Source organism: Quercus suber, unplaced genomic scaffold, assembly GCF_002906115.3.
Source record: "Quercus suber isolate HL8 unplaced genomic scaffold, Cork oak 2.0 scaffold_965, whole genome shotgun sequence".
NCBI classification, from domain to species: Eukaryota; Viridiplantae; Streptophyta; class Magnoliopsida; order Fagales; family Fagaceae; genus Quercus; species Quercus suber.
This window is the reverse complement of record NW_027070385.1, coordinates 81,611-109,517: the sequence shown is the minus strand read 5'-3', so window position 1 is coordinate 109,517 and position 27,907 is coordinate 81,611. Positions and strand designations below refer to the sequence as shown.

Sequence of the window (27,907 nt, the reverse complement as noted above, 5' to 3'; positions counted from 1 at the left end):
TTTTGGTATGAGATTTAATATCATGATAACTCCTTTAAGAGAATGAGGAAATAAATAAATAAATAAAAATAAATAAATTAGAAAAACATAACACACTATAACATAATTTCAAAGAATATGGACCAACTCATAAAGGAAAAATATCAATCAAACACTACACCAAAAATAATAAAATGATATATCGGTAGAGATAGAAAGATGAAAAATTATTTTAGGAAAAAAAAATTACCTTCAACAAATTTTTAAAAACAAATTATACACTTATGGAAATTCATCAAGTATAACTCCCACGAGTTCAATTATGATTTGAGTTCAATTTCAGTTTCAGTTGCATCACACCAAACAAGTTTGACGAGGCTTTAAATTTACTCACTTAATATTCACGGAAATGGTATGTTTTTACTCCAATATAACCAGAGCCAGGGAAAGAATGGAATAATGAAAAAGGAATAATATTACATTTGTCAGCTTATGAATTATGATTAAACAAAAGGCTCCTAACTCATCTTGAGAGAGCATCACCATGGTTTCCCTACCAATCTTCTCGTTAAATTCACCCAGCCTATTTCACACGCAGACTAGTAGAGTCCGAACTTTAATCTGTGCTTCTTGATTCACAAACATCCTCACTCATCGTTGAGAATATAGCATTTTAACTTCTGGGTTATATGTAAAGTTTGAACAAAAGAAACAATAGTGACTGCTGTTGCCGCACCATATTTCTAAGAATCCTCCAAGTTAGAGAAACATTCCCTTCTTTTGGGTCATGTGACTGACCCTTTAAGCTTTTACACCGGCTAGTAGCATCTCATTTAACACACAGCTTGTAGTAAATACAGCAATGATAAATCTTTATCAATGAAAGAGATAACCTTGTGAGCTCTGTTATTTCCTTAAGATTGCATTGCAAGCATATACGACGCATATTACCATGGCATAAAATCCAAAATAATTATCAAAGTTCAACTTTCATATGGCCAGGTGGCAGAGACCCTGCACATACAGAAGGGAACTCAGTAATAACCTCAGGAACATTTGGGTGTATAACATAGGAGAGCATTTGTGCAAAAATCGGCTAATCATACCATCTACATCTAGGCTATTGGGGGTAGCACTGGTTCCATAGCTCATCTGGACAACATTGTGGAGCTCATCCTCCCAGACATTGGGTAGCTGTGAAGTCATATACATCAAAAGAAAGGTTAATCATTGGTGACGCATGGAGAGCCATGAAGACTTAATTTTCATAGTTATATACGTGTCAAGAAATTAGAGAGATTGCAAATGAATCTCAATATAACATAAAGATGTCCAACTTAGGGTTCCACCATTACCTTTATGTAAGATATAATACAAGAACTTTTTTTATACAAACTAAATAAGAACCATTTTAGAATCAAAGCTGGTGGTGAGAAACTATAGTTCTAGCTATGGATTAAAGATACCCGTGTAGGTTCCTTGAAACCTCCCGTCATGGGTGTCAACTGGGAATTCATGGTTCTTCGATGCAAATCAGATGAACTTCCTAGGCCAGAAAGACCTGCTCGAATGAGTCCTTGTTGAGAGGAATGCAGCTGAGGATAAGCCATGGGCATATCTGGTGAAAATCCCAACGTAGATGGACCCGCTCGGGACTGAAGGATCTGCATATATAAATTGTAGAATACGTTTAGGAAATATAAAAAGGTACTTGTAATGATTTTGCATCTTAGCAAAATATTTGGTACGTCATTTACATCTTTTGCCAGGAGCCCTTCGACATTAAAATCTAGCCGTGGATTCACAGTAGCAAGTTTCATTGACAAAAACTGCAAAAAAGTTACTTAGTGTTAAACCATAAGAACCATGAAATCATTGAAACAAACATGTTTCCAATATACAGGTGAAGCAATAATTTAATTAAAAGGCATGAGATAGGTAAATTAGTCAATAGTTCATCAATTTTTGCCAACTCAAAAGTGATATCTTATAGCAATGACCATATAAGCAGCTGCAATGCTTGCTTAATCATTCAAGATCTGTGTCGGGATGGACAAGTCACACAATATTAGGTAGCTCGTGCATCTATACTTGCAATTTAGAACATCTGATGAAATTAAAAGTTGATGCTGCACAGAAACTCAAGACACAGGAAAGGGCAATAACAACGGATAAACTCAAGGTAAGGAAAATTTTGCTACTTCCATACCTCGACCTGTCGTTGCAGTGATTGTACGTAATTAATGATTTCGTCCAGCATCACCGCTTTACCAGTGACCTGCAGATACAAATCTAATTCTCATAATTTGAAGAGCATAGACTCAATTTTGGTGCGAATTTGAAATAATTACGTTCTCAAAACTATTAATTTCAACAAACCAACCTTGCTGCAACCAGGTACAAGATCTTGAAGAAACTTCATCCTTTCACTGATCTTTTCTCTTCTTACCTATAATCAGAATCATGTAATTTTAACCCAGGTGCTAACGCAAAATATTTGGCTTTTTTTAAAAGAGAAAAAAAATTAATCCAATGTTACTCTTTCTGCAAGACTATGGCTATTTGTGGCCTGGCCCCTTCGAGCTCTGACATGAATATATTCTTCTTTTGGTGGATCTGAAGCTTGAGAACCCTGTTTACCATGTTTCCCAGAGCTCTTATTAGTAGTTGCAGTTGGCTTTTGGTCTCCGTTCTGTTGAATTTCAGTGTCATCCATTGCAGATTCACCAGGCTGTTGTGGACCTACTTTGGCTAGATCCGATTCAGTATCCTAGCAAAAGATTTTAATATCACTGTGAGGGAAAAAAACCAAACGATAACAACAAGAAGGAAGTCATTACAGATTAAAGAGGAAAAATTGAGAAGCATGGTTTACCTGCTCACTCCTTTTCCTTTTCTTTGATTCAAGTCCCCCAGCAAAACGTTCCCCACCTGTAGTACCTTCCAACACAGATGGCTCGTCTTGACCACCTGCAGTGCTAAACTCAGCTTCATCAGAATCATTACCAGGTCCAGACCCACCGACACCAATGCCTTGTTTAGCTTCATCATGAGATCTAACATTCTTTAGTGGGCTCCCTCCACCTCCAGTAGCCCCATGCTCATGCTCATGCTCACCAACAGTCATAGAAACACCTTTGAAAGCCTCATCCACATTCATCACCTCATTCTTTTGAGAGTGAGACTGCCCATTGCCACCAAAAACCTCTTGCATCATTCCCCCACCCCTAAAATAATTAGTACCCCCCATAGATTCCAAAGGGTTAACCATATCACTAAAATTCCCACCACTGACATTGAAGCATGAAAACCTAGCAGCTCGCTCAATGAAGGCAGAATCTGCTGGGAACTGAGATAAGCTCTGTGGGAGCATTCCATTTCCAGGTAAGAAAATTCCCCCTCCTCCTTTCAAGTTCAACATTGAACTTGTTGGATTCCAACCCATGTCAAATGTTTTATGATCAATACTTGGTAAAGAGACCACAGCTGCAGGAGTACCTTTTCTAATTCCTAATGTGTCTGAAGTGCTTGCACTGTTCTGGACATTATTAATGTCAGAAAATAATCCCCCCAAGTTTTGTGGATTGGCGGTTTGGCTTTGGTCCCAAAGGGTTGGCCCGAATGACTCCACCACCATTGAAGTAGATCCTTTGCTAACTGCCATTGGATTTCCGGTGGGAACCAAACCACCAAATCGCCAGTCAACACTGGGACTAGGACTAGATGCAGCAAAATTCATAGGATCCTCCTCATTCCTATTTTCTAGCTCAAATTTATCCTTGTCACCCACCATATCCATCTGATCACCTTCACAAAGAGAATACCAAAAGCAGCCAGAGTGCTAAATACTAAATAAATTACCTTTTCTCTTTACAACTATTCTCAAACAACCGGCAATCAATCCTCAGAAAATCAAACAAAAACATAAAATTTTGTCCACCCTCAACAAAAATCTGGTTGGCCAATCCTAGCTACGAACACCCAAAGATCAAAGACCTAAATAAAAGGGAGGAAAAACAGAACAAAACTAAATTCAAATCAAATCCAGACAAGTTCAACCACACAAATTAACAGGCTTCAATTCAACCATGTAATTGATACTTACAAGTTACAACAACATAGGAACCTTCACATTGGCCGCAAGATCTTCCGAATAAGCTCAATGACTCCCACCAAAAGAGGACCATATCATGTAAGTCTGTAAAACTAACTACAAGTAATGCAGCTTAGAAGAAGTAAACAAGAGAGACCCACATGAACTAGTACTGAGCTCAAACACTGAAACCCCAGCTTTAAAAGCTACTATTTCCCAAAGCCACCACTGAACTTGGAAGTACCAAAAATACTCGAAAGAAGCCCAACCAAGACAGAGAAACTAAAAAAGACAGTTCAAAGGAGAGCTGAGAAAAGGTCTATGGAAGCAGCCAATTATACAAAGAACATTGATTTCAGTATAATAAATACCCATTCAAACCCTAGTCAGACCAGCTCTGAGTGTGAGAGAGAGAGAGAGAAAGAGAGAGAGAGGAGAGAGCTAAAAAGTGGCTAGAGAAAGATACCCATTTGAGATTCTGAGCTACTTTTGGTACTCTGCCCTCCATTCAACCTTTTCACTCCCAACTTTTATTGAATTTGGGCTTTTGTTTGTTCAAACCCTTCCTGTCCTTTTGGCTCAGAAACCCTGCTGTACACTGTCACGCTACAGAGAGCGAGAGAGAGAGAGAGAGAGAGAGAGAGAGAAAATAAAAATAAAAATAAAAAAAGCAGTCTTGAGATAAAGACTGAAAGAGGCAGTCCAAAGAGAAATTAAGGCGATGAGTAGTGTAATGTAATGTAGTGTGTATTTTGAAAGAGAAAAGAGTAATGGCAAAGGTCCTGCATTTATACCCACGCTTACATAAAAATGAGAGCTCTTGATGATTAACCACCGCCACTTCTACTGTAAATATATTAATTAAAACACACCTCCCAAAGCTCTTCTCCCAAGCTTTTTTGCTTAATATAATAAACACTTTCTTCACCGCTGCTATTGTTTGTTGTTGTAGAGTATTTGATGTAGTATTTATTAGTATATTACTTTAGTTTACTTTTAATCTTTGAACTTTATTTTGATAATAATTATTATACCAGTTTGAGCCAGCAACTGACATTGCCAACTATCTCATCGGGGATTTTCCTTTATCTTACTGTATCGCCCTTTAATACACCTTGGGAGAATAGCTTAAGATCTTTAATATGGTTTGTTTGGTCAAGAAACCAATGCCAAAATCTAACTCATATTCTTTTTTTTTTCTTTTTTTTTTTGGTTAAACACGCACATATTATAAAACAACTAAAAATCTAACTCACATTCACACACTAAATACTAGTATATTCCCTTCTCATTAATAAAGAAAGTATTTTGTGTAATGCAGTGTGTATTATGCATTTATGTGAGGGGGAGATACTAAGGCTGTGTTTGGTTCTCGTAAAATATTTTTTGGAAAATAGCTTATTTTTCGGAAATGCTATTTTCGAGAAAAGAAAATATTTTCAAGTGTTTGGTTGCATTATGAAAATTGTTGTAGAAAATATTTTCATGTGTTTAATTCTATTCTGAAAATGCTATTTTCCTACACATTTTTCATATTTTCTCAGCATCCAAACAAATTTCATTACAAAAAATTTCAAAATCACAGCCAAATCCCAATCCACAAAACAAATCACAGCCAAATTCCAACACCACATACCACCGAAACTCCAATTCAACACACGGCAGCAAACTCCGGCAATCAAAAGCCACAAAAGAAACAAAACCAAAGAAAAAAAAATCATCAAATTCGGTCAGATCGTTGCGGTAAGGCGACTGGGTTAGATCGGCGTAGTGCGACTCGCTGGTGTGACTCGCGATTTGTGGGTTCGCGGTGCGACTCGCTGGGTCTGGGTCGAAGGTCGAAGGCGATGGGTTCGTGGGTTCGTGGCTCTCTTCTTTCTCGGTGTGAGTGGCTGGATCGGAGGCACGGTGCGAAGGCTGAGCTCTCTTCTTTCTCGGTGTGAGTGGCTAGAACAGTGGTTGAGGTGAGGTGAGCTCTCTTCTTTCTTTGGCCCTCTTCTTTCTCAGCTGGGTTCTCTTCTTTCTCTGGCTCTCTTCAATTTCTATGGTTCTCTCTTTTGCGCATGACCCAGAAATAGTTTGAAGTGAAAATGAAAGTGTAAAACCATTTCCAGGTCAAAGGAATAAATTATGGTCAACATGCATCTGATTTTCCAAAAAATTTTATTTTCCGTAGCTGCCAAACACGCAGGTTAGGTGGAAAATGATTTCCTGAAATCGTTTACCACCAAAACAAACGAAGCCTAAGCTTCTTCTTTTTTTCTCTTTCTTTTTGTAGTTGAGGATAATATATATATATATATATTAAAAGTTAAAGTTTAGAAAAAATTTAATTAGATTTTCAATTTTGTACCACGTATCCTATCTAATTTTTAATTTTTTGTGCCAAGTGAATTATTAAGTGTAAAAATCTAAGAATCCAAATCCAATTAGATTCTAAATTGGATTTCAATTGAAATTCAATTTTGTGTCACATGTCCATCTAATTTTTTTGATATTTGTGGCAAGCAAATTATTAGATGCAAAAACTGAAAAGTTTAAATTCAATTAAATTTTAAATCATATATATATATATATATAATGAGAAACTATTACATATTTTAGAAATGTATGGTCTAAAAAAGTTGTAAGCTAATATTATGTAAAACTAGTATGTAACCCATGCTTATGCACAAAAATAATGAATTGTAGTCGTGCTATTAATGTTAGCTTAGGTTATAAAACATATAGGATATTAGTTCGACTAGGACATTCAAAGGTACTATAATAGTTTTTTCTTGCAATTTTCATGATATTGGTTACACCAAATTACTCATTATACTGTTATTATGTATATAATTTTGAAAAACCCTATTGGATATTATATATACAATATCTACTCAAAACACTATCTATGAGATTCTACTAAATACAATACAAAATAAAAGAATAAATTGGTCCAATAATATCTCCTAAATTGAATGGGGATAAGTATATGGGATCGTTCAGCTCAATTAGAATTTGTTACGTTCAAGATCCTGACATACAAAATATCTTAATAGAAACAGTATAAAAAATATGCTCATTAGTTCAAAGAAAAAATAACAGCAAAAATCTAAACAATTTAATTTGTATGGAAAGCTAACAAAAGAAAATTTTAATTTTGAATCTAATTAAATTTTCTCTAAAAATTAGGTTTTTATAAGGTTTATTTATATTGAACTCCTTGTTTTTTACATTAAATTAACTCACTTGGCATAAAAATTTAAAAACTTAAATTAGATGGGACACATGGCGCAAAGTTAGACTTTAATTGAATTTCAATTTGAAATCTAATTAGATTTTCTCTTAACTTTACCTATATATATATATATATATAGTTGAACCTCTTCTAAAAAAAAGTACAATTTAAACAATGTAATTATGATTGTTTTTAGTTGTACATGTGCATATGCACGAGATTACACACTAATCTATATATCTAATAAGAGATAAAGCAAAGAGAAAATCCAATTAAATTTCAAATTGGAATTCAATTAAAGTCTAATTTTGCATCATATGTCTCATCTAATCTAAATTTTAGAATTTTGTACCAAGTGAGTTAATTTAGTGTAAAATTTGAATTTCAATTAGAGTTTAATTTTGTGCCACGTGTCCCATCTAATCTAAATTTTTAAATTTTTGTGTCAAATTAGTTAATTTAGTGTAGAAAATGATGAGTCCAATATAATAAACCATAAAAACACAATCATATATCTAAAAAAAAAATTCAAATTTATAAGTCATATATATATATATATATTAATAGGTAAAGTTTAGATAAAATTGAATTTGAATTTGAAATTATAATCTAATTGTGCACCATGTGTCTAAATTTATGTGAGAACTACACCATAATTATCTACTTAAGCTTATGCTATGTGTCTACTTAAGTTTTTTAATTTTTGTGTCAAGTGACTTAATGAGTGCAAAATACTAAAAATCTAATATTAATGAACTATAAAAATTAAAAAAAAAATCACATATATTCAATAAAAATCACCACATGTTTCTCAAAAAATAAATAAAATAAAAATCACCACATAACAAAAATCACCACACGTTCTATCTTATTAAAAATTAGAAAAAAATTATCATAAATAGTATTAAATTTAAGTAAGATTTTTAATATGTGACCACGTTTACTTTAAAAAAATAATTTGACTAATTATCTATATTTTATAATAAAAATTGTGTTTAATTTTAAATGTATTTATATGTATGCATGAATGCATGTGTTACATGTTTTAAAAAAATTAATTTGACTGATTATTTATATTTTTATAATAAAAATTTTGTTTAATTTTAAATGTATCCATGCGTTTGCATGGAGTTACATGCTAATTAAATTAAAACACAATTACATTTGTGGGTTCCAATTATCTTAATTGGTAAAATCTTTTATTGTAATTGTCATGGAGCAAACATTTATAAGTTGAACTACTATCGTATCTATCCACACACACAATTACGTTTGACTGCTAGAAGTTTCGTACTTCTAATAAGTACTAGTAAAAGTATTGCCGTATTGGGTGCAAGAGGCAACGAGGACCTCTCCTTCCCTCATTTTCTTCTCATCGAGAAGAAAGAGAACGATCGTATGAATACACGTGTGGTGAATGTGTGAACTGTATGAATGCACTATGCTTGGGGTTCTTAGTGGTTCACTTAATTACGGGAGTCGCTACCAAACCTGATCAACCTAACCCACATCCCAATTAACTCGACCCATTTAAAACCCATTTAGGATGACTTGTTTATGACTACTCGAACCTAATATGACACATAACTTGATTAACTAGACCCAACACGTTTTCCAGGTCTTTCATCTAATTTTATAATCCATTTTTAAGTTTGTCCGTATTTAATTTTTCTAGAGAGACCTTAGCAATTTTCTAATATTTAAGATAATCCCTAAGGAATTTACCCTATACAATTACAAGGCCATCTTCACCATTAGAGTCTTCAAAAGTCAAATCTTTAGGGTCATGTGAATAAAAACTCAGATATTTATCCAAGACAACAAGGATCAAAGATCATACTCAAGCAATTAATCTATTCATAATATATTTAGACCCCTAGGTTGATTATACAGTGAAATAAATCAACTTAAATTAAATAATTATGATAAATCGATTGGCATAGGTTAATTACCACAGATTAACAATCACTACATGTTAAGAAATAGTAATAAAGTATAGAACATAATCATATGGTGACAAAGGGGAAAATCAATGGAGCAACACCCTAAGGGTCCATTCGGTTGGAATGATGAAAAAGTATGAGGATAGAAAATGAAGAAGAGATAGAAAAGTGAAAAGATAGAAATGGAAGGATAGAAAAGTGAAGAGATGGAAAATTCATTTATTTGGTTGAGAGGAAAAATGAGAAGATGTAAAATGAAGTGTATAAATTTACCCTTATTTGCTTATTATAATAAACAAGGAAAATATTATTTATCATCAATTAAAATTAATAAATTTATATCTTATAAAAATTAACACATTACACATTATATTGTTTTATTTTTCTTTGTTTTATATTTATTTAAAAAATTTATAAAACAACGAAAAAAAAAGAGAGCACAAATTTGACCGCTGAACAAGTAGGAAAAAATGAAGAAAAGAAAGAAACAAAGAAAGAAGAATAAGAAAGAAAGAAGCAACAAACTGGTGGCACCGTGGCAGGAATGAAACAAAATGACAAAAAATGAAAGGCAAATAACGTTACAATTACAAATGAGGTTAAAATATATAAATGAAAAGCCTCAAGCAAATCACTCATATTTTCTCCCTAATTTGGTGTTAGGTGGGCTCGGTGAGAAAACTTTTGGGCCCCACTATTTTCTCTACTATTTTCCATCCCCAATCAAACACCCTCCATATCCATTTTCTCCCCACTTTTCTCTCTTAAATTTTCCATCCTTCCAATAATCAACCCAACCAAACATAGCCTAAAGAAAAAACCACCACAAGGGAAATCTTCTTCAACAAAGCAATTCACTATATCAAGAAAAGTTTTACAATTTAGATTAAAACCTTTAATCCTAGACCCTACATGGTAGATCAACATATTGCATAAAACCTTCTATAACTTAAAAACATTTAAACTCTTTAATATATGAACGTCTTCACAAATGACACATCCATGCTCATAATCAGAACCTTCGATGGACCCCAATACAAAACACACACATGATTACACCACCTAAACTCATCTTTTGTGCATAAGAAGCCATAGACCCATGCAATGCGTGAGATTGTATATAAATATTATGTAATAGGGTGTAATATATAAAAAGTAACACTTACTTCAAGTATTTTTTTTTTATCTTTTTATCTCTACAAATATATCATTCTATTAGTATTTGATTGTATACACTCCCAATCAAAGTAAAAACTAGGTATGTGACAACGACTACATACTTATAAAATTTTCACTCTAAAAGTGTGCAAGGCTTGCAATAGACTAACAATTATCCTTAAGAAAATTACATCAAATAAACTTTTTGAATTGCCTTGTAATGTAGGATTTCATTTTAGAATCTTCATCGTCTAAAGACTTATCTGTGTCACTGCTCTTAGTCTTTAATGCCATGCTCTTACCCTTACAAGATTTCCCAATCCTTGTCAAACCCAATTCATAGGTTTACAAGTTGCCAACCAGCTCTATCAAATGAATTTTGTCCATGAGCTTGGCATAGAACTCATTAAATGACTCATCCTTCTCCATCTTAATCTCTTCAAAGCTCGTGGTGAGCCTCTGAAGTTTTAAATCCTTGACAGCCTTAGTTCCTTCATAGGTTGTCTGAAGGATGGTCCATGCTTCCTTTGCAATTTCAGTGGAAGATAGCTTCTCGAACACCTCATTCATGACTGCACTGAATAAGGCATCCAATGCCCTGCTATTGAAGTTAGCCGCTTTGATCTTTGCATCATCCTAATCAGCTGGCGCTTCCTTAGACTTGGTCCAGCCTATTTCCACAGCTTGCCACACTTTTTCATCTAATGATTGTCCTCTATCCATGATTGTCCTCTATCCATGACAATAGGAGTCAATGGATCACACAGCAAAGATTAACCCTAATTAGAGTGTGCATACTCTAATACCACTTGATAGGCCAAGAATATATTGACACCTTGTGATGAATTAACCAATTAATTAGCTAAGTTAATAAATTAATCCGATTAACATGTAATACATGTGGTAGCACAAAAAAATCACTAACTAAGTTAAATGTAGCAGAAAAATAAAATTAACTCGGTGATTTGATTACGAATGGGGAAAACATTCAAAGGAAAACCTTACTGGGTGATTTTAAGGTCACCATTCCTAATAATCCACTATTATCACAACAAGTAGCTACAAGTAAAGGAATCCTAATACCTTATACCAACCTATAGTTGAACCCTTACTCCAATAGCCAACTGGACTTGTTCTGTAGTGACAATCTCTCATTTTCAATGCACGGCTCCCAGTTAATGACTAACCAATCGATGCACGGATTCAAGTACGTGACTAACCACCAACTTGAGAAGAATGTTGGCTACAAAGTTCTTCAGTTTATCAACACGATGAAAATCACAAAACTCCTTAGTTACAAAACCCTACGGTGTACAAATACTCTTGTAAAAAACTTTTGCATTAAATTGCATCAGCTGTAACAGTCCTTAAAATAATCCTTATATATGTTTAGGGTTGTGAGAAAGGAAGGCCTAAACAAATATACACAGATTGGAGTGAAATCAGAACTGAAAATCTAATTTTCGTAAATCTCAATAGATAGGTTATCTGTAGAGCAGTTGTCGAGCATCCGGCTTACACAACCTTTTAAACCTCTATAGATGCTATCTGTCGAGATAGCTGTTGAGGTTTAAAATCTAGCACTTCTTTACTTGATTCTTGAACAGATTTGCATGGTTTTAACACTTAGACTTGAAACCTTGTTCCTTAAAGTATTAAACACATCCTAGATCTACCCAATTACAAGTAAAGTGTGTTTTGTTAAAGGATTAGCCAATTCTACATTGACATATGTTCCTAACATGATTCACATATGTTCTAACAGATAGTTCTAGGAATCTAACCCAGACTGCTACTAAAGAGAAACTGGCCTCTGAAGCTTTAAAGTGTGGTTCCCATGGTTTAATGGCTAAAAAAAGTTCCCCAATAAACTAGGGGCCTCCACACAGAATTTTATCATAGTCACCTTCATCACTAAATTTAATCAGGAAAAAATATTTCCCTAGGTTGACGCAGTCCATCTTCGCCATTGGATTCCATAAAGTATTGATTTTGAAAATGAGATAGTTGTAACCCAGAGTTCTACCGTACACTTTCACTATCAATGCCTTTGACCAAGGAGCTTTAATTTGAGCCTTTGTCTCCTTTGAAAGTTTCACTTCCGCCGTACCATCTGTTAAATCTTCCATTTTAGAATCTGATTCATCCTCTATCTTCACAGTTCTGTTGAAAATAAATGCTTATGCGTAGGCGCCAGGAATGTCCCCGATAAGACTATCCTTATAGCTCACCTGCTGCGGGGTTGGGTGAAAGGCTTATCTATACTGTTATCTTTGAATTTCTTCACACTCCTGATGAGCTCCTCTTCTTCTTCACTCGAACACGAGGTTGCCTGCTGAAACTCTGGTTCCATACTCTATTCTTATTCCTTTTGTATAGCAACAAAGTTTGAAACCAACCATTTAAGATGTATATGAGACAAGTTCTTGGCTCAGGGAATGTCTCATCATTGACATCAAACAACGAGTTTCACAATTCAGTAAGTAAGTAACCACTGGCCTTAGACCTTAAGTAGCTAAATCAAACACAGAAATAAATGTTTCTCAAAAAAAAAAAATAAATAAATAAAAAATAAAAAAAGTAAATATATAAATAAATAACTAAAAACACATTATTTTCAATGAAAACAAACTTTGCAGGCTTGAAAATAATAAGGGAAGAGTCACTTACCTCTTAACAAACTAAAATGATTGAATGCTTCTCTCGAAGCAGTCTTTTTAAGATCCACAGGTCTCACCTAAAAATCTGTTATTCAAAAACCCAAAATGTGTATATATATATATATATATATATATTTTTTTTTTTTTTTTTTTTTTTTTTTTGTTTTTTTGTTTTTTTTTTTTTTTTTGTTTTTAAGAGTAGTGATAAGAAAAGTTTAAAAGAGAAAATAAGAGGTTGAAAATAAATGTATGTGTGGCTCAATGATTGAGTAGCAAATTTTATTTTATATATATATATATATTGAAAGCTCCTTTCAACATTGAGTGCCATTTTCTTTCCATCTTTAGTGCCATTTTCTCTCCTGATTGAGTGTCATTTTCTTTCAATATAGACAATAAACAATTAGAGTTTATGATGGCTTGTAGTGCATCATGTTGACCATAGATAATTAATTTTGCAATAGACAATCAATAAAGATGGAAAACCAAAAAAGAAAAAAAAAAAGTGACGTGGCCCCTGATGTGGCTCAATAGAAGCGTAGAAATAATAAATACTACATTTCAGCTTTTACATATATATAGATATAAATTCCAAACTACAAAAACTTAAAATTTAACTTTTGGTTTATGATATAGTTATTGATATTTGATCATCTTAAAAATTTTCAAGTATAAAGGATATTAGAAGAATATTTAATCCAACCGTGAATTTATCAAAATTTGCATCCAATGAAAAAAATATTGAATGGTATAATATTACTTCAAGTTATATCAAGTGTGCATTTGAGATTTGTTGAAAAAAGTTTTGTTTTTTTTCTTTTTGTCTCAACTTTAATATAGCTTTTAGCTTTTTTGAAAGGTTAAATCTTGTTACACACTCACTGTTGCACACACTTCGTACACATTCCTTTGAACTCATGTTTTGAAAAGACAATTTCACTTAAAATTGTGAAATTGTCTTTTTAAAGCCCAATTTCAAATAAGTGTGTATCAACAATAAGTATGTGATAACTATTAATTTTTTGAAAATAAACTAGTTTTTAGCTTTTTTGTGACATAGTTACCAAAAACTATATCTTTTGATAAACACTTTACAAATAAGTTTTTGAAAATAAGCAATTTCCAAAGGGACACCAAGTGCAACTTAAACTAATACACTCCCAATCAAAGTAAAAACTAGGTATGTGACAACAACTACATACTTATAAAATTTTCACTCTAAAAGTGTGCAAGGCTTGCAATAGACTAACAATTATCCTTAAGAAAATTACATCAAATAAACTTTTTGAATTGCCTTGTAATGTAGGATTTCATTTTAGAATCTTCATCGTCTAAAGACTTATCTGTGTCACTACTCTTAGTCTTTAATGCCATGCTCTTACCCTTACAAGATTTCCCAATCCTTGTCAAACCCAATTCATAGGTTTACAAGTTGCCAACCAACTCTATCAAATGAATTTTGTCCATGAGCTTGGCATAGAACTCATTAAATGACTCATCCTTCTCCATCTTAATCTCTTCAAAGCTTGTGGTAAGCCTCTGAAGTTTTAAATCCTTGACAGCCTTAGTTCCTTCATAGGTTGTCTGGAGGATGGTCCATGCTTCCTTTGCAATTTCAGTGGAAGATAGCTTCTCAAACACCTCATTCATGACTGCACTGAATAAGGCATCCAATGCCCTGCTATTGAAGTTTGCCGCTTTGATCTTTGCATCATCCTAATCAGCTGGCGCTTCCTTAGACTTGGTCCAGCCTATTTCCACTGCTTGCCACACTTTTTCATCTAATGATTGTCCTCTATCCATGATTGTCCTTTATCCATGACAATAGGGGTCAATGGATCACACAGCAAAGATTAGCTCTAATTAGAGTGTGCATACTCTAATACCACTTGATAGGCCAAGAATGTATTGACACCTTGTGATGAATTAACCAATTAATTAGCTAAGTTAATAAATTAATCCGATTAACATGTAATACATGTGGTAGCACAAAAAAATCACCAACTAAGTTAAATGTAGCGGAAAAATAAAATTAACTCGGTGATTTGATTACGAATGGGGAAAACATTCAAAGGAAAACCTTACTGGGTGATTTTAAGGTCACCATTCCTGATAATCCACTATTATCACAACAAGTAGCTACAAGTAAAGGAATCCTAATACCTTATACCAACCTATAGTTGAACCCTTACTCCAATAGCCAACTGGACTTATTCTGTAGTGACAATCTCTCATTTTCAATGCACGGCTCCCAGTTAATGACTAACCAATCGATGCACGAATTCAAGTACGTGACTAACCACCAACTTGAGAAGAATGTTGGCTACAAAGTTCTTCAGTTTATCAACACGATGAAAATCACAAAACTCCTTAGTTACAAAACCCTACGGTGTACAAATACTCTTGTAAAAAACTTTTGCATTAAATTGCATCAGCTGTAACAGTCCTTAAAATAATCCTTATATATGTTTAGGGTTGTGAGAAAGGAAGGCCTAAACAAATATACACAGATTGGAGTGAAATTAGAACTGAAAATCTAATTTTCGTAAATCTCAATAGATAGGTTATCTGTAGAGCAGTTGTCGAGCATCCGGCTTACACAACCTTTTAAACCTCTATAGATGCTATCTGTCGAGATAGCTGTTGAGGTTTAAAATCTAGCACTTCTTTACTTGATTCTTGAACAGATTTGCATGGTTTTAACACTTGGACTTGAAACCTTGTTCCTTAAAGTATTAAACACATCCTAGATCTACCCAATTACAAGTAAAGTGTGTTTTGTTAAAGGATTAGCCAATTCTACATTGACATATGTTCCTAACATGATTCACATATGTTCTAACAGATAGTTCTAGGAATCTAACCCAGACTGCTACTAAAGAGAAACTGGCCTCTGAAGCTTTAAAGTGTGGTTCCCATGGTTTAATGGCTAAAAAAAGTTCCTCAATAAACTAGGGGCCTCCACACAGAACCTTATCATAGTCACCTTCATCACTAAATTTAATCAGGAAAAAATATTTCCCTAGGTTGACGCAGTCCATCTTCGCCATTGGATTCCATAAAGTATTGATTTTGAAAATGAGATAGTTGTAACCCAGAGTTCTACCGTACACTTTCACTATCAATGCCTTTGACCAAGGAGCTTTAATTTGAGCCTTTGTCTCCTTTGAAAGTTTCACTTCCGCCGCACCATCTGTTAAATCTTCCATTTTAGAATCTGATTCATCCTCTATCTTCACAGTTCTGTTGAAAATAAATACTTATGCGTAGGCGCCAGGAATGTCCCCAATAAGACTATCCTTATAGCTCACCTGCTGCGGGGTTCGGTGAAAGGCTTATCTATACTGTTATCTTTGAATTTCTTCACACTCCTGATGAGCTCCTCTTCTTCTTCACTCGAACACGAGGTTGCCTGCTGAAACTCTGGTTCCATACTCTATTCTTATTCCTTTTGTATAGCAACAAAGTTTGAAACCACCATTTAAGATGTATATGAGACAAGTTCTTGGCTCAGGGAATGTCTCATCATTGACATCAAACAACGAGTTTCACAATTCAGTAAGTAAGTAACCACTGGCCTTAGACCTTAAGTAGCTAAATCAAACACAGAAATAAATGTTTCTCAAAAAAAAAAATAAAAAATAAAAAATAAAAAAAGTAAATATATAAATAAATAACTAAAAACACATTATTTTCAATGAAAACAAACTTTGCAGGCTTGAAAATAATAAGGGAAGAGTCACTTACCTCTTAACAAACTAAAATGATTGAATGCTTCTCTCGAAGCAGTCTTTTTAAGATCCACAGGTCTCACCTAAAAATCTGTTATTCAAAAACCCAAAATGTGTATATATATATATATATATATATATAAAAAAAAAAAAAAAGAGAATGAAAAATGTATCAATTTGTATAAATGATATCACAACTTATCAATAAACTGACATCACATGGAGATACCCGTCCAATGTAGTTTCATCTGTAATATAAAGATATCTACTAATGAATTATACTGATTCCAACTTGTGTCACTAAGGAAGTGGACAAGAAAGCTAAGTGATTTGGTGGAACCTCTGTTGCTGGCCGAATCCAATAGGAGCAACCCTTAATTTTCTTTTGTTCTTTTTTCAACCCATTGACAAATACAGTTCCATTATCAAGAGAAACAAATGAAACTTCTTGCTTCAAAAGTCAAAAGAGAAGTAAATCGGCACCAGGGAACTATAAACGGCATAACAAATTTACCACGATGACTATATCAATTAAGAAAAAAAGGATTTCTAGGGTTCTTACATCAAGAGAGTTTTGTCTTCTTCTTCTTGAAATCTTTCTGAGAAGTCTCCTCCTAAGGTTTTTTGTTTTTTTATTAACTCCTTATGAAATCTGAAATATAATTATTGAGACCACAATAAATTGTCAAAAACACACAAACATAATAAATCTTCTTTTTTTCACGGCTATTACATCTATATCTATATATTACTAAAAGCTAAAGTGTAGCATTTAATACTACTATACTTAGATTTAGCCATATCAGCTACCATGTCATTACCATTCTTTTTCCTGAATTTGTCCTACCATTTAAAATTAGTTTTCTTAAATTTAAAAATACTAATAAAAAGAAAATAATTCACAACCCTTTGTGTTCCACGGTTACAATTTTAGATGGCAAACCTTTGTGTTCCATGCTTACAATCTCAAACGGCAACCCTTCAGCTCCTAATGCCAGACTTTGGCTTTCTAACTCCTTCATCTCTTCCTCTCCTCACACTATATTAATACTAAAAAGCTGGATGATTCAATTTAGGTAATCTTAATTACTCTTAACCTCTATTCTTGTGGCTACCTGCATAATAGTTCAATGTAAGGATTAGATTAATAGTGTTGTTCTTTTTTATTGCTTTTTTTTTTCTTTTTTAATTTTGTTACTACCTCTTTTGTGTTGTGGGTCATATATGAGTTTTTATGTATTTAGGTTGGGTATTTATACTGATATATGATTGTTTGTTTCTATGTCTAAAATTGATTTGGTTTTTTTTTTTTTTTTTTTTATTGACTAATTAATTAATTGGTTTAATCACAATGGGTCATTCAGTTTGTGGCCTATCAAACGTGAAGGTAAAAAATAAATAAATAAATAAAAAGACTAAATTTTAAGAGTTCTCTTTTTAAATTCAAAGTGATAGTAGTTGTAGGTACTGTAGAAAGTATAGATAAATTGGTTATTTGTTTGACATTTAAGACCCTATTTTTTAAGAAAAATTACCCTTCATTAGTGAAGATATTTTTGAACTACATAAAAAGACTAGTTTAAAGAGGTAAAATCCTCTTATAAATAGTAAGTATAGATAGATAAAGAAATGAATTGCAATATCAATGGCCAAGCTTATGTTCTTCATCCCATATCTATTTCATTTCAGAATATCTCAAAATGTTGTCTTTTTTTTTTTTTTTTAAATAAATAAATAAATAAATATATATATATATATGTGTGTGTGTTTTTTATATGTGTGTCTAATTATAAACTAGTTGCTAACCTTACTGAAAATGAAATCTAATGAATGCAAAGCTGTTGTGCAAAATACCATTTAAATTAAAAAGACAAATATTTGTGAATATCGTTATCCTTAGCTATTTGTGTTACATCTAGAGTTTCATATACAACATTGTAGCTAATTAATATACAAATAAACTAGGCGTAAATGCTCTTTTCTCCCTACATTTTGGGGTCATTTCTATTTTGGTTCCAACATTTCTATTTTACCACGTTTAGTCCCTAAACCAATTAACGCGTGACATTTAAGTCCTTACCGTCAGCCAACTAATGGGAAAAGTGAGGTGGCAGAGAAACACTCTATTAGCTGACGTGGGCTGACGTGATACTGATGTGTCAATTAAAATATTATTAAAAACACATTATTTGGTATTTTACAATTTAAACAAAAAAGAATATAAATTTAAAAAAAAATTAAACTCAATCCCAGGACTTCTCAAATCCAGATTGGTCTGTAATTTCCTTATATTTTCTTTTCTTTACTCTATTTAGTACCAAAAAAGCTGAGACCTTCCAAATTTGAATCTCAAATCAATGTAAAGTCTTCTCATTTTTGGTTGTCTATGCTGAGTCCCATTTTTGGCGTCGAATTCCATCTGGGTTTGAAGTCTAATCCCAGTTTTCCTTGTCTGCAAAGCCATCAGAGTCATAGATTTGATTCTTTGCCTCAACTTGATCATTGACAAGAGAAACGCTTCTTTTTTTCAATATGGGTATTGAGAAAGTCACTTCATTTATAAGTCTTGTAACCTCTTTTTGTAAGATTTTTTGTGTTCACATCTGAAAGCTTGAAATTGAAAATTTCTCTATCAAACATGGCCAATCTTGTTCCTACATTACCCGATCCACCAACGCAAAAATCTCCCTCACGCTGGCAAAGCCATACCCACCTCCAACATCTCCGATCTGTCGCCGACGAAGCCAATCTATGGGTTTGGGTTTTGATTTGTGGAGGAGGAGCATGAATGATTTAGGTTTGGGTTTTAAGGAGCGAGACGTGTAGGTTGCGATTTGGGTTTTGGTGGTGGTCGATCTAAGATTTTGGGTTGTCACGGTGGACATCAACGTGGGGTTGTGGTGTTGTGGGTGGACCTGGGTTCGTGGGGTAGAGATCAAGGTTCTCTCTTGATGCGGAGAAAACAATGGGAACAATGGATTTCATTGGAAAAATGAACTCCACCTGGGTGAGAGAGAACGATGGCGTTGGAGCCCGAATCGCAATGGTCGAGGTCGCTTTGCATGAGGAGTTTTCCGTCGGAGAAGGAAGGTAGAGAACATTGGTGCTTTTGTGTTGTTGATGGGGATTTGGGTTTGTTGATGGTGGATTTGGATTTGTTGACAGGGATTTGGTGTTGTTGACGGCGATTTTGGGTTTGTTTATGTTTTTTTTTTTTTTTTTTTTTTTGTGCCCTTGATGTTTTGGGTTTGTTTGTGTTTTGAGATTTTGCCCAAACTTTCTGGTTTGTTTGTTTTTTTTTTTTTTTTTTTTTAAATTTTTTTATATGCAGATTTGTATGAAATTTTGCATTGTTCTGGGTTTGATTGTGCTCTTGTTCTGTGTTTGATTGTTCTTGGATATGGGAAGAACATGAAGAACAAGTTCTTGCACGACACCCTCAATTACGCCACACAATCTATAGGTTTCTGGGTTTGATTTTTGGGATTTAATTTTGTTTTTCCATTTAATTAAAATTATTTTTTTTTTTAAATTTAGATGCTGACGTGACAATTTTTTAATGTCAAAATAAAATTTTTAATTATTATTTTATGTGCCGTTAGCCACATCAGCATTTTCTGTTAGTTGGGTGACGATAAGGACTTAAATGTCACGCGTTAATTGGTTTAGGGACTAAAATGGTAAAATAAAAATATAGGAACCAAAATAGAAATGACCCCAAAATATAGAGACGAAAAGAGCATTTACGCCAATAAACTACCAATTTAATATGATAAATCACTATTAGTAGTTTAGAAAGCAAAAATTAACAAAATTAAAGTTGTTACCCATTTAACCTAAAACTTTTCATATTCTAAAGTTGTCAAACACCTATTAACAAATAACTGCTAATATAAAATACTCAATAATTACTTCAACATGCAAGTTGTTCATGCTGTAAAAAATTTGAAAGAATAACACAGCAAGCATCTTAAACTCTTTCTTGCTTGGATCCTACAAAACAATATATATATATATATATAGCGATGGAGACAAAACATGCTATTAAAGAGACAACTAATTACAATAATGTTGGAGGCAAAGTAAAAGATTAAAAAAAGCTGAAGAAGCAAGCAGTTTGGCTAGCATACCAGCTAGTTAATTTATATCAAAAGACATAAAAATCTTACAATCAAATAGAATCCATAAATAGATAAATACATGTGGTACAATCAGATAAATAAAAAGTTTGTCAAGATGATCAAGTTTGGCAACGAAGAAGATGCAGCAACTATTGATGAGGGTAATCTCTATCTTAAACTTATGATAATGATGAAAATGCAATGACTACTAATTATACAGATCTAGCAAATCTTATTTTGATTCAACTACAACAAAAATGACGATAATTACCATAAAAAGATTATATCAAAAAACAGTCTTTTTTGATATAGCCAACAGTACAATCAAAGCTAGTAGAAGGAATTTTAAATTGATTTCTGTTAGGTTCTAAGTACTTAGGAACTAATGTATTAGAACTCTAAATTGTATTGTTGGCAAACCATGATCAAAACAAGTTTTTAGTCTTGTTTTAGACTTGCTCAAAGTATGTGTTTTATGTAAAGTTGGAATCGAGCTGCTACAGAATTCATTATGCAATTTAGTCTACCTCGATCGATCAAGAATTAGACTCGACCAATCGAAAGTTGGACAGAATGTTTTTTCTTTATAATTTCCAACTCAGCCCTAAGTCCATATGAGTGTAGGGTTTTATGTTTTACCCTAGGTATAAAAGGGAAACCCTAGCCACGTTTTAGAGATTGCTCTACTTGTTATGTGTGTGAATCTCTTGTGAGATTGAAAGGTGGTTGCCTTCACACATGCTTAGGATTATTAAGAAGGAGATTTCATTCAGAGCTTAATGATCATTCAGTTGCTACACTAAAGAGCTTATAGATACACAAGCGGGAGTGCTTGTACTTACTGGAGAATTCAAGAAAGAAGGAGTCTGTGGTCTTGGAGCTTGCACATGGTCGTGTCAGTAAGTTTTCTACATGAGGTAGCAATAGGTTGTTAATCGTCTAAGTCGCCATTGTAAAACTTCGATTCTTTCATAGTGGATTTAGTTTTACATTGAGGATAGTTAGGTTAAATCATCCTTAGGTTTTTTACCAGTTTGGTTTTCCTAAGTGATCATATTTTTGTACTCTTTATATTTCGCATTTTATATTGATATGATTATATGATTGTGTTAACCTTAATCTGAAATTTGCACTAAGTAATAACTTGGCTTGTTAACTGGGTTAATCCAACTGTGTTTTAAGGGGTCTAAAAAAAATAATTTCAATGATGAAGGAGGGATTCACTTAAATGAGGAGACTAAGAAAAAAGGAGAAGTATCATGTTCTGAGTATAGTATTGAATTTTATACTCTATAATTCAATTTACTAACTACTAAAATACCTTAGAGATTGAATTTCTGTAGACATAGATTACGCCATTCAATTGAATTTTTGCAAGCACGAATACTACTAAAACTTTATCATTCAATTTTCTAACTACTAAAACTCTATCACAGGGATACTACTAAAACACTATCACACATATTACAGAATATAAACCGATAATGTTACCATCTCAAACATTTANGCCTTATTCAGTGCAGTCATGAATGAGGTGTTTGAGAAGCTATCTTCCACTGAAATTGCAAAGGAAGCATGGACCATCCTCCAGACAACCTATGAAGGAACTAAGGCTGTCAAGGATTTAAAACTTCAGAGGCTTACACAAGCTTTGAAGAGATTAAGATGGAGCTCCTCATTGGTGACTGCGCTAAATAGGGCATTTAACGCTCTTCTGTTGAAGTTAGCCGCCTTGATCTTTGCGTCATCCCAATCGGCTGGTTCTTCTTTTGGCTTGGTCCAGCCAATCTCTACAGCTTGCCACACCTTCTCATCTAAAGACTGCAAGAAAGCTCTCATGCATACCTTCCAGTATGCATAGTTAGTGTCATCAAATAAAAGAGGTATAATTAATGACTATCCTCTATCCATGACAAAGAGGGGTCAATGGATCAACACAACAAAGATTAAACCTAATCAGAGTGTGCCTGCTCTGATACCACTTGATAGGCCACAAACTGAATGACCACTTGTGATTAAACCAATTAATTAATTAGCCAAGTTATTAATTAATCGATTTATCATGCAATTGCGTGGAAGCACAAACAAATCACCAAAAACTAAATATATAGCGGAAATTAAATGACACGGTGATTTGTTTACAAATGGGAAAAAATCTCGCGGCAAAAATTCCACCGGGTGATTTTCAGATCACCACTCCCGAAACTCCACTATTATCAAATCAAGCGGTTACAAGTAAAAGAATTCCAAGTACCTTACCAACCTACAGTTGAACCCTTACCCTAATACCCAATTGGACTTGATCTGTAGTGACAGTTCCTACCTTTGATACACGGCTCCCAAGTACGTGACTAACCAATGTGCGGATCCCAGTACGCGACTTCAAAACACCAACTTAAGGAAGAGAGGTTGGCTGCAAAGTTCTTTAGTTCATCCTACACGATGAAGATCAGGAAGATGCTTGATCACAAAACCCTATGGTGCAGATACACAGCAACTTCTTCAGAGAAGATGAACTAGGTCAAGAATTTCGTCTTTGATCACAATTTTCTTGAACAGAGATTGCTCAATGATTTTTCAACTTGTGTCACACTTGACGGTTCTTAAAACAATCCTTTTATATGTTTAGGGTTTGGAGAAAAGAAGGCCCAAAATCATATTCACGAATTCCAAGAAAATCAGATCAGAAAATCTGAAATTTTAAATCTCGACAGATAGCAGGTGTCGAGGTAGCTATCGAGCAGGTGTTGAGTTTTAATGAATTTGCACTTCAACTTGCTTTTTCTTGGACAGACTTGATGACTTCAACACTTGATCTTGAAACCTTGTTTCTTGAAGTATTAAAAACACCTAGAACTACCCAATTACAAGTAAAGTGCGTTTTGTCAAAAGATTTAACCAATTTATATAAATAAGTGACATATGTTCTTAGCAAGTGAAAATACATCATTTTTTTATTTCCTAAAATTTAACCATTCTTTATTCATTTTTTATCCGAATAAAACACTTCCATTTTTTTTTTTTTTTTAACTAAGAGAACTTCTAAAATTTAGCATTCTTTCCCCTCATGCTCATCTTATTTTTCCTAGTCAATATTTTCTCTATATCACTACATCACTTTCAAACACACGTTCGAAAAAAAATTACATTTACTACTTAAAATTTTTTTGAAAAAAAAAAAAAAAAATAGATGAGCCTCTGAGCATATGCAATTTGCGTGCATAGAGGCTAATTACAGTATACCATTGTTCGCCTGCCTCTTCTTCTCTCTCTCTCTCTCAGGCCACTATTAGTTGGCATTGGGATGTGCAATCTCAAAGACCCAAGCTTTTAGAATAATGAAATCTCTAAAGCAAATCGGTCATGTAAGAGGTAAAAATGATTTGCGTGGATTGGGTTGGTTGACTACCAGGTATGTTCAAGAAATAACTAAATATAACTTATATAAGTGATAAAAACTTTTTTATATATGTCGAAGTCTCTTTTTTTAATACAAAATTGTATATTCGTGTACATTGTTACATTGTATAATAAACCTCAAACAAAATTTTATTATGCATCCACACAAAAAATTTTATTGGGTGCAGTCCGAAAGAAAGACAATGAAAAAAAAAAACCTATAGGGGATTGGATTCCTTTGTACCATGTTCTCCTATTGGACTGATTATTTGGAAGCAAGAACTTTGCAAATGGGGGTTTGCCACATATAATGGTGTGCCCTTTCAAAAACTTACTAAGCCAAAAATGTTTTAACCCCTTTAGCAAATTAATTAATTAATTATTCAAGTTATTAATTAAGTCAATTTAACATGTAATAGCATGGTAGCACAAACAAATCACCAACAAAGATAAATGTAGTGGAAAATAAGTTTGACACAGGTGATTTGTTTACAAATGAGGAAAACCACTGAGACAAAACCCCACCGAGTGAATTTAAGGTCACCACTCCTGAGAATCTACTATTATCAATCATAAGCGGTTACAAGTAAAAGGAACTTCAGTACTCAATACCAACCTATAGTTGAACCGTTACCCTAATACCCAATTGGACTTGTATTGTAGCTGCAATCTCTTCGTTCAATGTACGAATCCCAATACATGACTAACACACTAACTTAAGGAGAATTATTGGCTGCAAAGTTCTTTAGTTCATCCAACAATGAAGATTAGGAAGTTCCTTGGTCACCAAACCCTAGGCGTAAAAACGCAGTAGCTTCTACAGAGAATATGATAAACTAGAGAAATTTCTGTCTCTGGTCACAATATACATGTATAATCACTTTACATCACCTTGCATCCTTTTTAAGATGACTCTTAAAATAATCCTTATATATGTATAGGGTTGTGAGAAAAGAAACCCTACATAAATACTCAAGAATATGCATGTAATCAAATCTGGAAAACCTAATTTCGTAATTCTCAACAAATACAGCTTGTGTCAAGTTTCTGTCGAGTTTTAGCAGTAATTCTCGATAGAAAAGATTCTGTTGAGACTTCTGTCGAGTTTTAATGAGCAGCACATTCTTCACTTGTTTCTTAGTCAAACTTGCATGACTTCAATTCTAAATTTGAACACTTGTTTCTTGAAGTACTAAACTCATCCTAGATCTATCCAATTACAAATAAAGTGTGTTTAGTCAAAAGATTAGTCAATTACATTAAATATGTCCCTAACATATGTAAATGACAAAAATAACAATTAAACTAGATTAAAATATGGTTTTTTGGAGATTATTAAATATAATATTAAATTATTAATGAGAGTTGGATCATGGTTGGCATGCCTGTCCATTTCGAAAAAGCTAAATCCAAGAAACCGAATCCCATTCAGGGCAACATGGGATTCGAGATATCTTAACCAGAGCTTTCAAATTCTTTAACATGAATGAAGGACTGTATTCATTCATGTTTCAAATTCTTTAACCTGAAGATGTTATGTAAATAAAGTCGGCTTTGGTCATGAGCTTTAATCAATGAATTAATGCACGTTTGGGACTTTCAAGTTATATCAATCTATTATCGATTTATCGTACTTGCACTAGTTAAAAAATATGCACGTTATTTGTGGTATGAATCTTCTTATATTTTACTTAAAGCGGGCTAGAAGAAAATTATGGGAACTCTCAAGTGAATGAGACGACGAAGACAATTCCATCTTTGTCCTAACTCGTGCATAGAAAATATTTATTAAATTAGAAAATACACGTCTAGATGCTCACTCAATTGAATTTATTGTTGAAGGGTCGTAGCTTAAAATTCACAAACAAAATTGCCCTTTGCCCTTTTTGGGAAAATTAAATAGCATTATGCCCCCCTTCTCAAATTAATTAAGAAAATGTCACTTTTTTAAAACTCGATTTATTACGAATTGATTTTAAAAAAAAATAAAAAAATAAAAAAATAACGGAGCCCTATAGTGGCATTTTAAGGAGCTTATAGTGACGTTTTTTAACTCGACCTCCATGAAATCGAGTTATAGGCAATTTTTTTTTTTTTTTTTTTTACCTATAACTTGATTTCATGGAGGTCGAATTAAAAAACGTCACTATAGATCCTTAAAACATCACTATAGGCTTCTTAAAACGCTACTATAGGGTTTAACTTGATTTGTCGTAAATCGAGTTTTAAAAGAGGGATATTTCTCTAATTAGTTTGGAAAGAAAGGCATAAGGCTATATAATTTGCCCGAAAAGAGAAAAGGGCAATTTTTTTCCTAAAATTCACAGTTCAATGGTTTGACTTGGTCACATACACTTTTTATTTTTTTATTATTATTATTATTTTTTTATAACATTCACTTTTACTTATTCTTGCTAGTTGCTAGAGTTGCTACACCTTATAACTTGTGATGTAAAAGGATGTTGTAGGGTAGAAAGGAAGAGTGTCAGTTAGGTTTACAAAAGGCATAATAAGGCCCCATTTGGTTTAGAGCTGACTCAATTCTAAGTTCTCAGTTTTCAATTCCCATAACTCAAACCCAAAACTCATAACTCAATTCTCAAACTCAGTTTCACTCAAAAATTGCAAAACACATGTTTGGGTTGAGTTCTTAGTTACATATCTCTACCACTTTTCCCCAAACCCGTGGACCCCACCACTGACACTACCCAGTGCAACACTGTTGCTACCCGTGGGTTATTAACAAAAAAATCTTCCACTCTTCCTCTCACCTTTCATTTCTCTGACTCTCCCCCTTTTCCATCAAATTTTTTTATCTATCAAATTTTTCTACTTTTCTCTGTTTCTTTCTCAGCTTTCTTTGTCTCTCCCCTCTTCAATCTGTATTTGGGTGTTGGCTGGGTTTCACAGTGGAGATCGAGTTATGGGTCACGACATGGCTTGAATTAGTTAGGGTTGGGTTACGGTGGAGATTGGGTTATGGGTCACAGCGTGGCTTGAATCGGTTTGTTGTGGATCGGCGCTAGGTTGGTGCTTCAGTGGTGTGGATCAGCGCGCTGGGTTGGTGTTTCGGTGGAATGGATCGGCACTGGGTTTGTTGTGGTGGCGTTGGGTTGGTGTAGTGGTGCTATGGTGGCGTTGGGTTTGTTGTGGTGGTGCTGAGAAAGAGAAATGGGCGAATTTGCAATGGTAATATCAAGCTGACATGACAATACACTAGCTATGGACTCCACGAGGTCTACCATTTTACTGAAATTACCACTGACTTTGAGTTTAAGAAACAGAAAACAGCAAATCCTTGTTTTCGGTTTTCATCACTGATACTCAACCCAAACTGAGTTTAAGTGATGAAGACAAGGAGAGAAAATCAAGCCAAACACTCCACTACGTGATGAGTTGTTGAATGATTATTTTCAGGGACTTTTGGCCCCTTTTGGCTCACTTTTCTCAAGTCCATAAAATGTACTCTCACCATTTTCAAAGGTTTGAAATGGAGAGGACCAAAATCCTTAATGTGTGTAGTTCTTTTTCTCCCAATTTTCCTCTCAAATCTCAATCTCATCTGGCAAAGTGAAAGGCAATGTAAGATATGGGACCCCTTAG

The 27,907-nt window shown here is 33.7% G+C and overlaps 1 protein-coding gene across 2 annotated transcripts; it reads right to left on the bottom strand.

Annotated features, from left to right (window-relative positions):
• Window positions 1-354: 354 nt before the first annotated feature.
• On the bottom strand, window positions 355-4,855 carry LOC112040143 (transcription factor bHLH49). 2 transcript variants are annotated; one of them, XM_024073047.2, is made up of 9 exons: window positions 4,085-4,855; window positions 2,855-3,975; window positions 2,519-2,749; window positions 2,363-2,428; window positions 2,189-2,257; window positions 1,737-1,808; window positions 1,446-1,643; window positions 1,086-1,173; window positions 355-993 (listed from the first exon to the last, which is right to left on the bottom strand). In XM_024073047.2, the coding sequence occupies exons 2-9, from the start codon at window positions 3,776-3,778 to the stop codon at window positions 956-958; spliced, it is 1,686 nt and encodes a 561-aa protein (XP_023928815.2). In that variant the 5' UTR covers window positions 3,779-3,975; window positions 4,085-4,855; the 3' UTR covers window positions 355-955. The 2 variants fall into 2 exon arrangements, with proteins under 2 accessions (XP_023928815.2, XP_023928823.2); XM_024073055.2 differs by having other exon boundaries at window positions 2,855-4,855.
• Window positions 4,856-27,907: the final 23,052 nt, after the last annotated feature.

What these genes read in the sequence shown, in the direction of transcription:
- LOC112040143 (XM_024073055.2), bottom strand. Translation starts at nt 3,778, where the DNA reads ATGGATATGGTGGGTGACAAGGATAAATTTGAGCTAGAAAATAGGAAT. An exon ending in GCCATAGTCTTGCAGAAAGA is followed by an intron (nt 2,429 to 2,518) that starts GTAACATTGGAT and finishes TTCTGATTATAG; the next exon opens with GTAAGAAGAGAAAAGATCAG. An exon ending in CAATAGCCTAGATGTAGATG is followed by an intron (nt 994 to 1,085) that starts GTATGATTAGCC and finishes CTGTATGTGCAG; the next exon opens with GGTCTCTGCCACCTGGCCAT.